The 13806-nt window shown below is 42.2% G+C and overlaps 2 protein-coding genes across 2 annotated transcripts; both read right to left on the minus strand.

Moving 5' to 3' along the window:
• Positions 1 to 1219: 1219 nt before the first annotated feature.
• On the minus strand, positions 1220 to 3085 carry LOC117483496 (tripartite motif-containing protein 16-like). The gene has a single exon (XM_034131858.1). It carries the CDS (start codon positions 2944 to 2946, stop codon positions 1279 to 1281), a length of 1668 nt encoding a protein of 555 aa, XP_033987749.1. The 5' UTR covers positions 2947 to 3085; the 3' UTR covers positions 1220 to 1278.
• Positions 3086 to 8461: 5376 nt separating this feature from the next.
• On the minus strand, positions 8462 to 10855 carry LOC117483485 (tripartite motif-containing protein 16-like). Its single transcript, XM_034131843.1, has one exon. The coding sequence runs from the start codon at positions 10646 to 10648 to the stop codon at positions 8984 to 8986; it is 1665 nt and encodes a 554-aa protein (XP_033987734.1). The 5' UTR covers positions 10649 to 10855; the 3' UTR covers positions 8462 to 8983.
• Positions 10856 to 13806: the final 2951 nt, after the last annotated feature.

Raw genomic sequence — 13806 nt, forward strand, 5'->3', positions numbered from 1 at the left:
ACAAGGTATCTACCACGACTGTTTAAATGTGTAAACATGTGTCGGACTGCTAGCGTTTCCATATATCAACTCTAATATCAGCAGATGGCCTTACATACATGTATCTCATAGCAGGAGAATGTCTGCATTCACACACGAAATACTCATAGACAGTATACTCCGGGTGATTTACCGTACAGTCAGTACATTACAGTTGGCTTTCCTCCGAGCTACGCTGATAGCATGTATAGCTAACGAGGCTAGCTATACATGCTAGCGGGAAACATTGTATTCATGCCTGTTACAATGAATGACCGAACGTAGCAGACTACCCGTATAAGATTGCAATTATAAACACGTTATTGCTAGCCTAATATGAACCACTAGCTTTTGTTCATAGTAGTTTTATTACACTACATTATAGTTGCCATTCCTCCGAGCTAACGTTCATATCGTGTTTGCTATCAAGGTAAACAAGAAAGCTAGGTTAGCATATTAGCTGGCAAGCTTACTGTGTTGATTAGATAGATGGATTAGATAGATCCACACTCCTACCACAACTACTACGAACGAATCTAAAACAACTAAGTTTCTCTAATATTTTGTGATTTGCATTTGATTTCGTCCAGCCAGATCCTGGCGGACAATACATGACGGGACTACCACACTGATGCCTCGTCCTAAAAAGCCCCGGCTGCGATAGGCAAGATGCCGACAACGGGGAGGAATGGATGATATACCGTGTATATATGTATATTTATGTTCATTTTGTACATTTCTAAAAATAAAGTTTGATGGAAATACTTAGTAGGCCTATCCTTTCTTCCCTGAATTATTTGCCATATATATATATCATTCATGTATAGCAAACCATGATTTGATTTCTCATCAAACAGTAGTAGTTTATTACAGGTAAAAATAACTTACTCTTCTATAACAACAGTTGTAGGTACAGTTCGGTTAGTTCGCGTATAAAATATACGGCTGTACCGACGCCATTATAAGACTGATGTTCCAAGGTTGACTAATCAGAACAGAGCAGCCGAGCTGACCAATCGGAGCACACTAGGCTCACAGGGAGGGGGGGGCAAGAGCTCCAACGAGTCGTTTAGTGGAGAGAGTGAATACTGCTGAATACACATACTTTACAGAGATGCTGTATGCGAAACCAATGTGAGTTTGGAAAATTGCACAGTATAAATCTATTTTAGTATACCTCAACAATGTAATTATGATCAGTGGAAATGGCCATGACATGGGCCCTTTAAGAAGTAGAAGAGTTCCTCAAATGACTTCAGGCTATTTCAGTTTACAGAACTCAGCTGTGGTTCCATAATCATAATAAAGCAAAACTCCAGCATGTAGCGGCTGAGTGAATGTGGTCTGGACTCTGTGGAGGAGAGTCATGGTTTCAGAGACGCTGTAGAAGGACAGAATACCTGCTCTGTGATCCAGGTACACTCCTACTCTGGAGGACTGAGGACCTGAGACGGTAGTGATGATATTGTTGTAACGAAATGAATAACTGTTTTTGTCACAATCTAAGGACCAAGATTTGTCATTGAATCCAAATAAACATTCAATCCTACCCCCTGCTCTGCTGATATTCTTGTATGCGACTGCTACATGAACTCCTCCTCTCCGCTCCACCTCCCAGTAACAACGTCCAGTCAGACTCTCTCTACTCAGGACCTGAGGCCGTGCAGTGAATCTGTCTGGGTGACTAGAATAAGACTGTTGTTGTTCCATGTATGTTGCTTTTCTGCTCCCCTCAGATAATACCAGCTGTGTGTATGCTGTGTTTGGATCCAGAGTGATCTCCTGTGAATATTCTAAGAACCCAGCTCTGGTGGTGGGCTCTGCTGCTGACAGTAAAACATCCACTTCAGTCGGTGAGACGTTTGTCCATTCCTCTCTCAGGACGTCCTGTAGTTTGTCTCTGACTGCTGACAGGGCCGCCGTCACGTCCTCAAAGTAGCTCAGAGGACGGATGTTGATGCTGGAGGAGTGTGTAGGTTCACTGAGGGCTGGCAGTGAGGGGTAGCTGTGCAGAAACTGGTTGTGATCCTCTGTGTGAGAGAGCAGCTTGAGCTCAGCGTCTCTCCTCTTCAGCTCAGAGATCTCCTGCTCCAGCTTCTCCTGAAGCTCTCTGACTCGACTCACTTCACTCTTCTGCTGGGATCTGAGCTGCTGCTTCACATCAGAGCTTCTTTCCTCCATGAGACGGATCAGCTCAGTGAACGTCTTCACACTGCCCTTCACTGCTTTATCAGCAGAGCCATTGACGGCCTCCACCTCCTGCTGAAGCAGCTTCACCTCCTTCTCTCTGTCCTGGATTCTCTGCTGGATGTTTTGTCGACTCCCCTCCAGCTCTCTCTGCCTCTCAGTCCTCTCTGCTGCAGCTGACACTGTGTCGTGGCCTTTGTGTTCCTCCACAGAGCAGAGATAACAGATACACTGCTGATCAGTGCGGCAGAACATCTTCATCACCTCGTCGTGACGAGAGCAGATGTTCTCCTGGAGCTTCTTGGAGGGCTCCACCAGCTTGTGTTTTTTAAAGACAGCTGATTCATAATGAGGCTGGAGGTGTTTGTCACAATAAGAGGCCAGACACACGAGGCAGGACTTACAGGCTCTCAGTTTTCTCCCAGTGCAGACATCACAGGCCACATCTTCAGCTCCAGCATAGCAGTGATCAGCAGGAGCAGGTGGGGGTCCGGTCTTCTTCAGCTCCTCCACTAAAGCTGCTATGATGGTGTTTTTCAGCAGGACAGGCCTCGGTGTGAAGCTCTGCCTACACTGAGGGCAGCTGTGGATCTTCTTCTCATCCTCTCCATCCCAGAAACCTTTAATACACTTCATGCAGTAGCTGTGTCCACAGGTAGTCGTCACCGGATCCTTCAGTAGATCCAGACAGATGGGACAAGATAAGATTTCCCGGTCCAGCTGAACTCCTTTCTGCACCATTTCACCTCTCAGTGGCAGCGAGTGTGTGAGTTTCACTTCCTGAGAGCTGAAACTATGAGCTGTGATCTGAACAACGTGTGTCTGGGCGGTGAATTTGCCTATCAGCTCTTGGACTTTACCCGCATGTCGGTTACACCCATCCTCCACAGTGTGGATCTAAAGGGGAAGAACCAGGAAATACAGAGTGGAGCTGGCTGTGTCTGAGAGCAGGAAGAAGAGGGAGGGCTTATCAAACTCTGACTCATTCCAGGAGGAGGAGCAGCGCTGATGTGGCACCCCTGGGATGTGTGACCACATTAATATAATTCTTATTATTATTTAGAGTTAGAATATGCATTTATTTTGTACATCTGTCTATTTTAATTTCATTAACGGGGTTGAGCAATGCATTTAGTAGTATGGCGGAACGTTTGTGTTCCGGGGACCGGTTAGAGGGACGGACTTCCGGTGTTTCCTCAGAAGCAATCTGGACGGAAACCCAATAACCTCATTACAGGTTGGTAAAAGGTGCAAAAATCATACGAACCCCCCCTTAATGTTCGCGTATATGGTGTGACGGCCCACTGAAAGTATGGAGCGTTTGTAGCGCTGTTTACATGTTTAAAAGAGTATGAATGTGTGTGCGTATTAGCTTAGCTTCCCCCGTGCGGCGCCATCTTGGGGATAACGTGGTCTGACCATAGACTGTATATATAGGGTCTGACACGGAGATGGTGCGAGTGAGATAGTAGGCTTGTTTGAGACAAGCGAGACCTGCGCAGACCTGCGCAATTGCGATCAACGTCTTGCTAGTGCGTTGCATGATGGTTAGTCATTTTGTCCGACTTGGGTTGCATTCGAATAGTCCATTTAGCTTAGGAACCTTCCTAACGGAGTGAAATGACCCGGAAGTCCCTCAGTGGCAGCCATGATAAGTGCCGTTCGAATTCTCTAAATTAAAAGGAAAGGAGGTTTCAAACTTCCTTTATAACCTCCTTTAGCTTAGGAACCACTGGACCTCCCTAACCGAAAGGAGAGGAGAAAATGCTGCCCCACAATGCCTTGCGGCCGCGGCATTTGCCGTCACACAACAGTCGGCCGTTCACGGAAACAACCGATTATGAACGAGAAATGATATCGGTATAAAGTTACGGTGCTTATTAAGCAATTTAAAACGTATGTGGTAAGTTGCCAAAGTGCTTTGTTTTGAACGTTCATCAGTATTATAATCAAAAAGAGAAATATGAACGTTAGTTTTTACTGAAATGATCAAATAAAGTCAACATTTCACAGTCTTTACTGAGCTGTGTGGGGTTTGTTCAACTTTTAAAAGATGTTTGAATGGTGATATACACAGTGATAGATGTTAAGGACTAACGTTTATAATAAATACATTTGTATTGATTTTAAGATCTTTTCATACAATCATACGTATTGGGATCATTTGTATTAATGTGGACCGGAGGGAGAGGGTGACGAGCATAAGTTTCACTTTCCTTTTTTATTTCAATTCCAACTTTGGTCATGAAGAATATGTTTCTCTGTTGTCCCTGTTCATAAAGCATAAAACAACAGCATCAGAGCACGGTGCAGAGTCTCTAGATGAGTTTACAGTAGTCCCTCGTTCTTATTAAACATCCATGTTGTAGTCCGCTGTATAGAAAACTGTAGTTTCCATAGTTTCCCCACAGCAGCAGGCGCACATTTATGACCTCCGCTGGCGCATCATAAACACGTCGGATAGTGAAAGTGCAGTCGGATTCTCTAAAGTGCCGCAGTCTCTTCTCCTAAATCCTTTTGAATTCTCCTATCTACTATCCCTTAACCCCATGACGTTTCACTCCGAGGTCAAGGAATAGACGATAGGGTTAGAATTTAGGAGCTGTTTTTTTGGAGTATTCGAACGCAACCCTGCTCAGGAGGCTCGCCTACATGAGACGTTGAAATCTCGCGGGACAAAGACGCCCGCAGACTTGAGAGCGAGGCGCGGCGAGGCGGCGCAGTTTCTCTCCACGGGCTGCGGAAGCGAAATGCTTGATGGGAAACGACTTGCTGGTATCTCGAGCTGAGCGCTCATTGGTGGTTTTTACCCCGTGCTGGTGATGAAACTCTCCATTGGCTCGGCAAAAGTGTGTTGTTGTTTTGTGTCAGTTTTACGTCGCCACTTCCATTCACATTTTTCATCATTGTTCCACAATGTTTATCATCATTAAATTAATATCTATATATTTGTATACTATACTTGCACTGCTTACCGTTGTCATACTTTATATACCTTAGCATATTCATACAACACACTGTTAATACTAGGCTAGGCTACTGTGTATATAGTGTATTCATACCCCTCACTGTTTATTCATCATTCAATTCATTCTATATTTTATTCTGTAGATTGTGTACATTACTTTTCACTTTACTGCTTTATGCACTCCTGGTTAGAAGCTAAACTGCATTTCGTTGTCTCAGTACCTGTAATCTGTGCAATAACAATAAAGTTGAATCTAATCTTGAGCAGGAACAAATGTATTTACTTAGTACATATCTGACATTAACGATTATACACATTTGTCCATTCTTTATCAATCAATGTTTATTTATATAGCCCAATATCACAAATGTTACATTTGTCTCAGTGGACTTCACAGTTTGTACAGAATATCAGTATGACAATACGACACCCTCTGTCCTTACGTTTCACATCATACAAGGAAAAACATCCAGAGAAAAACCCACAGTTTAAAGGGGAAATGGGAGAAACCTCAGGGAGAGCAACAGAGGAGGGATCCCTCTCCCAGGACGGACAGACGTGCAATAGATGCCGTGTGCATTTATAAATGCAAACCGAGTCAAGCCGACTCCGGAGGTGGCGGTATGCACCTTAAAGTTGTTTGAAATCCGCCAAAAAACCGAGAGAAGAAGAAGAAGAAGAAGAAGAAGCCGACTCCGAGCTGTCCGACTTCAGGCGAGTTTTTTGAGACCTCCCCCGGCTGCGATCGGCTATTCTCGTCTACTTTCGAGGCGAGCCGCAGCTCGTCTCAAACAAGCCTAGGTTGCGTTCGAATACTCCAAAAAAACAGCTCCTAAGTTCTAACCCTATCGTCTATTCCTTGACCTCGGAGTGAAACGTCATGGGGTTAAGGGATAGTGGATAGGAGAATTCAAAAGGATTTAGGAGAAGAGACTGCGGCACTTTAGAGAATCCGACTGCACTTTCACTATCCGACGTGTTTATGATGCGCCAGCAGAGGTCATAAATGTGCGCCTGCTGCTGTGGGGAAACTATGGAAACTACAGTTTTCTATACAGCGGACTACAACATGGATGTTTAATAAGAACGAGGGACTACTGTAAACTCATCTAGAGACTCTGCACCGTGCTCTGATGCTGTTGTTTTATGCTTTATGAACGGGGACAACAGAGAAACATATTCTTCATGACCAAAGTTGGAATTGAAATAAAAAAGGAAAGTGAAACTTATGCTCGTCACCCTCTCCCTCCGGTCCACATTAATACAAATGATCCCAATACGTATGATTGTATGAAAAGATCTTAAAATCAATACAAATGTATTTATTATAACGGTTAGTCCTTAACATCTATCACTGTGTATATCACCATTCAAACATCTTTTAAAAGTTGAACAAACCCCACACAGCTCAGTAAAGACTGTGAAATGTTGACTTTATTTGATCATTTCAGTAAAAACTAACGTTCATATTTCTCTTTTTGATTATAATACTGATGAACGTTCAAAACAAAGCACTTTGGCAACTTACCACATACGCTTTAAAATGCTTAATAAGCACCGTAACTTTCATGATATCATTTCTCGTTCATAATCGGTTGTTTCCGTGAACGGCCGACTGTTGTGTGACAGCAAATGCTGCGGCCGCAAGGCATTGTGGGGCAGCATTTTCTCCTCTCCTTTCGGTTAGGGAGGTCCAGTGGTTCCTAAGCTAAAGGAGGTTATAAAGGAAGTTTGAAACCTCCTTTCCTTTTAATTTAGAGAATTCGAACGGCACTTATCATGGCTGCCACTGAGGGACTTCCGGGTCATTTCACTCCGTTAGGAAGGTTCCTAAGCTAAATGGACTATTCGAATGCAACCCCTGTGTGTCTGAAGGCTCCCGCCCACTAAATATTTCCATACATGTGTAGTTATGAATGACGTTATGAATACATATGCACCTTATGAAAGGTATAGTTTAGTTAGTGTTATACTGGATGTTTGTTACACAGCTGTAGTGTTTGTAGCATTATGATTCTCTAGTTTAAATGCATTTTAGTGACCTGCAATGAATGGCAGAAGGGTAATAGTCGAATTTACAGTTTCAAGGGATATTTAATACAGGTTTAATACTGTAAAACAAGATGTATGAAAGAAAGGGACAACAGATTAGTGAATGTAAAGTTCAGTTTAAATGTGTGTTTGTCACAGAAGGGGTTATTGACAGGATGTGTGTTGATGGAGCTTTCAGAAAAGTGAACGATTAAGTAAATACACTGAAATGCATAAGAGAATTAAGATGTTTAAATAAGTTTGTGAAATAAAACTACCAGTAGAAGCTATCTGGAAGGAAACCCAATAACCCGTGTCCTCATTGCTCCTGTCTCACCTGCTCATTATCATAACCAACTACACACTGTGATGCTTTATCTAAAGCACACTCATCTTTTATGGTGATCTGTATGTAGAGAATTCTGCATATAAAGATTGTTCAAGTCTACAGAGATATGTGCAGAAACACAAATATACAGTTGTTATACTTTTATCTTTCTCCCAAACAAATTGGTGCAACATTCCTGCACAACACAAAGTTACAGTTGTGTAAACACAAATGATGCCTGTGTCAAATACAGTAAAGTGAAAGGAACACTTTGAGGAAAAAGAAATACAAATAATCTTTTTAGAAAAAACAGTGGAGAGAAAAATACTTAGTCTGCATTTCACCACCTCACTGGGTCTGACCACAGCTCCTTTATCAAGATGCAGAAGAAGCATCACCTGTAGCCTGAAGGTCAAACAGCTTCAACCGTTATGCTGCAAATAACTCTTCATCTGACTTCAGTTCATCCTCCCTCTCTCTCTTATCCTCCCTCTCTCTCTTATCCTCCCTCTACCTCTTCCTCTTGCTGCTCTCCATATATCCATTGTTGTTTTTATAAAGTTCTTACATGAAGCCTTTTTCTAGTGCTTACATCCTGATTGCTGAGTCAACAATAAAGCAGTTTGGTGTTTATGGTCATTTGGCATGTGTATTTGTTGATTGGTTCATGTATGTAGCATTTCTAATGGCAGTGTTTTGAAAATGGCAAACAAGTGAATATTTATGTGTCTTACTTAGAGAACCGTGTGCAGTGTTTTGCACAAAGTGCCAAGTTGAACTGCAAACTGGGTGCAGAGCTGAAAGTGTGTTTAGAGTGTTGGAGATTTGAGCTGAGGTTTTGCTCTTTGAGTGTGAGTTTAAATAATTATGCTTTATGTGAGATGTGTGTGTGTTAGCAACTTAAAAAAAACTGTAACCGGACATTTTCTGATCAAACACATTTTATTAACATCAAAGTTCCTCATTTGTTAGTCGACTTTGGAAACAACAATAACATTTAGTCTGTGAAAATACACGTCATTATAAATGTATTTTCTTTTTTCCAGAGCAGGGAGAATAAAATATCTACAATGAAAGAAGCTCTGCTGCTTTCTCTCTTAAGACTCAGGCATTCAAAGAGAAATAACTCAATATAAATGCATCAATGGAAATATTCAACAGATATTTAGAGCAAACTTTACATTTTCATGCAGAGAAATATCAGTTGAGGTTAACAGAAATCCTCCTGAGCAGTGACAGCCTCCATGGCTACACAGACACAGGAAGGAGCGCCGCCTGAAGAAACTCCAACATCTACAGAACAACTCATGAGAAGATGTTAAAGCACATCCCATAATGTTTGATTGACAGCTGATCTCTGTGCAGTGAAGACATGAACAATCAGCTCTCAGCAACAATGATGGACACACAATGAGTTTAAGAAGTAGAAGAGCTCCTCAAATGACTTCAGGCTATTTCAGTTTACAAAACTCAGCTGTGGCTCCATTACCATAAAGCCGAACTCCAGCATGTAGCGGCTGAGTGAATGTGGTCTGGACTCTGTGGAGGAGAGTCATGGTTAAAGAGACGCTGTAGAAGGACAGAATACCTGCTCTGTGATCCAGGTACACTCCTACTCTGGAGGACCGAGGACCTGAGACGGGAGTGGGGATACTGTTGTAACGAAATGAATAACTGTTTTGGTCACAATCTAAGGACCAAGATTTGTCATTGTATCCAAATAAACATTCACCCCCCCTCCCTGCTCTGATGATATTCTTGTATGCGACTGCTACACGAACTGCACCTCTCCACTCCACCTCCCAGTAACACCGTCCAGTCAGACTCTCTCTACTCAGGACCTGATAATATGTAGTGAATCTGTCTGGGTGACTAGAATAACACTGTTGTTGTTTGATGAATGTTGCTTTTCTGCTCCCCTCAGATAATACCAGCTTTGTGTATGCTGTGTTTGGATCCAGAGTGATCTCCTGTGAATATTGTAAGAACCCAGCTCTGGTGGTGGGCTCTGCTGCTGACAGTAAAACATCCACTTCAGTCTGTGAGACGTTTGTCCATTCCTCTCTCAGGACGTCCTGTAGTTTGTCTCTGACTGCTGACAGGGCTGCCGTCACGTCCTCAAAGTAGCTCAGAGGACGGATGTTGATGCTGGATGAGTACGTAGGTTCACTGAGGGCTGACAGTGAGGGGTCGCTGTGCAGAAACTGGTTGTGATCCTCTGTGTGAGAGAGCAGCTTGAGCTCAGCGTCTCTCCTCTTCAGATCAGAGATCTCCTGCTCCAGCTTCTCCTGAAGCTCTCTGACTCGACTCACTTCACTCTTCTGCTGGGATCTGACCTGCTGCTTCAAATCAGAGCTTCTTTCCTCCATGAGACGGATCAGCTCAGTGAACATCTTCTCACTGTCCTCCACTGCTTTATCAGCAGAGCCATTGACGGCCTCCACCTCCTGCTGAAGCAGCTTCACCTCCTTCTCTCTGTCCTGGATTCTCTGCTGGATGTTTTGTCGACTCCCCTCCAGCTCTCTCTGCCTCTCAGTCCTCTCTGCTGCAGCTGACACTGTGTCGTGGCCTTTGTGTTCGTCCACAGAGCAGAGATAACAGATACACTGCTGATCAGTGCGGCAGAACATCTTCATCACCTCGTCGTGACGAGAGCAGATGTTCTCCTGGAGCTTCTTGGAGGGCTCCACCAGCTTGTGTTTTTTAAAGACAGGTAATTCATAATGAGGCTGGAGGTGTTTGTCACAATAAGAGGCCAGACACACGAGGCAGGACTTACAGGCTCTCAGTTTTCTCCCAGTGCAGACATCACAGGCCACATCTTCAGCTCCAGCATAGCAGAGATCAGCAGGAGCAGGTGGGGATCCAGTCTTCTTCAGCTCCTCCACTAAAGCTGCTATGATGGTGTTTTTCAGCAGGACAGGCCTCGGTGTGAAGCTCTGCCTACACTGAGGGCAGCTGTGGATCTTCTTCTCATCCTCTCCATCCCAGAAGCCTTTAATACACTTCATGCAGTAGCTGTGTCCACAGGTAGTCGTCACCGGATCCTTCAGTAGATCCAGACAGATCGGACAAGATAAGATTTCCCGGTCCAGCTGAACTCCTTTCTGCGCCATTTCACCTCTCAGTGAGAGTGAGTGTGTGAGTTTCACTTCCTGAGAGCTGAAACTATGAGCTGCGATCTGAACAACATGTGTGTGGGCGGTGAATTTGGCCTATCAGCTCTTGTACTTTACCCGTATGTTGGTTACACCCATCCTCCTCAGTGTAGATCTAAAGGGGAGGAACCAGGAAATACAGAGTGGAGCTGGCTGTGTCTGAGAGCAGGAAGAAGAGAGAGGGCTTATCAAACTCTGACTCATTCCAGGAGGAGGAGCAGACACTCTGAACTGTTTGCTCATTTACAAACGGAGCCTCGCTTACAACCTGCTCTACATTTGAAAACAGTCTTCAGCTGAAAGATATTTCCTGTCCCCTCAGACTGTTGTAGCAGACAGCTTTGAACTAGTAAAGTAAGTACGTTACAGTTTCAGTTGCTAACACACATACATCTCACATGAAGCATAATTATTTAAACTCACACTCAAAGAGCAAAACTTCAGCTCAAATCTCCAACACTCTAAACACACTTTCAGCTCTGCACCCAGTTTGCAGTTCAACTTGGCACTTTGTGCAAAACACTGCACACGGTTCTCTAAGTAAGACACAGAAATCTGACATATTCACTTGTTTGCCATTTTCAAAACACTGCCATTAAAAATGCTACACACATGAACCAAGCAACAAATACACATGCCACATGACCGTAAACACCAAAGTGCTTTATTGTTGACTCAGCAATCAGGATGTAAGCACTAGAAAAAGGCTTCATGTGAGAACATTATAAAAACAACAATGGATATATGGACAGCAGCAAGAGGGAGAGAGAGATGGAGGATAAGAGAGAGAGGGAGGATAAGAGAGAGAGAGGGAGCGTAAGAGAGGGAGAGGGAGGATGAACTGAAGTCAGTTGAAGAGTTTATTTGCAGCATAACGGTAAAAGCTGTCTTTTTCATTTACTGTATCCGATAGAGAGTATACTTTTGGTTCACACAACTGCAACTGTGTTTGCTGTGCATACATTTTGTTGTGGAGAGAAATACAAATGTTTTGTTTCAACAGAATATTGGTGTTTCTGCACATTTCTGTGATGACATAGATGTGAGTGCTATCCAGGAATGGATACGACACTCAAGACGCTTCTTCCCTCGATGTTTAGCCAGGTAGGATATAGCTTGTGATGTGGAGGAGGTGCTGTGGCCAGACCCAGCTAGGCGGCGAGATGCACCCTAAGACCTTTTCTCTCCTCTGTTTTTTTGTTTACAGAAAAATTTAAAAGATTTTCATTTACATTTACTGTGTTTGAGGCATCGTCTTTGTTTACACAACTGTTACTATTTGTTCTGCATGAATGTTGCACCAATTCTTTTTGGAGAAAGATAAAATTATAACAACTGTATATTTTTGTCTCTGCACATATCTTTGTTGACTTGAACAATCTTTATATGCAGAATTCTCTACATAGAGGGAAAAGATGAGTGTGCTTTAGATAAAGCATCACAGTGTGTAGTTGGTTGGACAACGTTTTTTAAATTATTTTATTCTACTAAATTCATACAAAAAAAAGAATTATAATTCATACACACAAAGATGAACAAAACTAGTAGAAGCGGGTTGGCTGAAGCATAGCTTATGGGAAGTAGCCCTCCCGTGAATCATCCTAATATAACATATAACATTGGCATTATTGCGTCAAAAACGTATAGAAATGAAGGAGTACAAAGAAATAAAGAAAACGAAAGAAAACTGGAGAAAAAAATGAAATAAATTAATAAAAGTTAGGGCAAGAAAAGAATAAATGCACATATATATAAATAACAAAAACTAGATATAGGGTCATTTTCTGCACATAGCAGTTTCTACTACCAGTTTTGAAAATAAAAATGCATAAATATATACATATGTACATATGTACTTGGCAAACGAATAATGATAATAATAATATATGCATATAAACATTATGAACACTTGTTTTCAGGTGACTTTTTTTACAAACAAAGAGTCTTGTACTTTAAGTGAAGTGTGTGCCATTTGGTACAAAAGTTTGGTTTTGGTAAGTGTTTATGTAGTTTTGGGTGCAGTGCTTCATTTTGCAAGATATATGAGATGTTTGCACTTTGGGTGTGTGGTTTTGAGAATTGTGTTTTGAGAAAATGAGCCCTGTTGTCAAAAACTGTGTTTTAGCAATTGAAAAAACCTGTAATGAAGTCAAACCACCAGGTTAGGAGATGTGTGAACTTGACTTTATAACAGGGACGTTATTTATTATTGCATTGCAGTCTGCTTTCAAGTTACAGTTTTTTTCACTTGCTGAAACACAGTTTTTGACAACAGGGCTCATTTTCTCAAAACACTAAACACAATTCTCAAAACCACACACCCAAAGTGCAAACATCTCATATATCTTGCAAAATGAAGCACTGCACCCAAAACTACATCAACACTTACCAAAACCAAACTTTTGCACCAAATGGCACACACTTCACTTAAAGTACAAGACTCTTTGTCCAACCAACTACACACTGTGATGCTTTATCTAAAGCACACTTATCTTTTATGGTGATCTGTATGTAGAGAATTCTGCATATTAAGATTGTTCAAGTCTACAGAGATATGTGCAGAAACACAAATATATTATTGTTATACTTTTATCTTTCTCCCAAACTAATTGGTGCAACATTCCTGCACAACACATATTTACAGTTGTGTAAACACCAATGATGCCTTTGTCAAATACAGTAAGTGGAAAGGAAAAGTTTGAGGAAAAAGAAATACAAATAATCTTTTTAGAAAAAACAGAGGAGAGAAAAATACTTAGTCTGCATTTGACCACCTCACTGGGTCTGACCTCAGCTCCTTTATCAAGATGCAGAAGAATCATCACCTGTAGCCTGAAGGTCAAACAGCTTCAACCGTTATGCTGCAAATAACTCTTCATCTGACTTCAGTTCATCCTCCCTCTCTCTCTCTTATCCTCCCTCTACCTCTTATCCTCCCTCCACCTCTTCCTCTTGCTGCTCTCCATATATCCATTGTTGTTTTTATAAAGTTCTTACATGAAGCCTTTTTCTAGTGCTTACATCCTGATTGCTGAGTCAACAATAAAGCAGTTTGGTGTTTACGGTCATGTGGCATGTGTATTTGTTGCTTGGTTCATGTGTGTAGCATTTTTAAT

The sequence above is a fragment of the Trematomus bernacchii genome, unplaced genomic scaffold, assembly GCF_902827165.1.
Source record: "Trematomus bernacchii unplaced genomic scaffold, fTreBer1.1, whole genome shotgun sequence".
NCBI lineage: Eukaryota > Metazoa > Chordata > Actinopteri > Perciformes > Nototheniidae > Trematomus > Trematomus bernacchii.

Coding starts and splice junctions, on each gene's coding strand:
- LOC117483485 (XM_034131843.1), bottom strand. CDS start 10,648: ATGGCGCAGAAAGGAGTTCAGCTGGACCGGGAAATCTTATCTTGTCCG.
- LOC117483496 (XM_034131858.1), bottom strand. CDS start 2,946: ATGGTGCAGAAAGGAGTTCAGCTGGACCGGGAAATCTTATCTTGTCCC.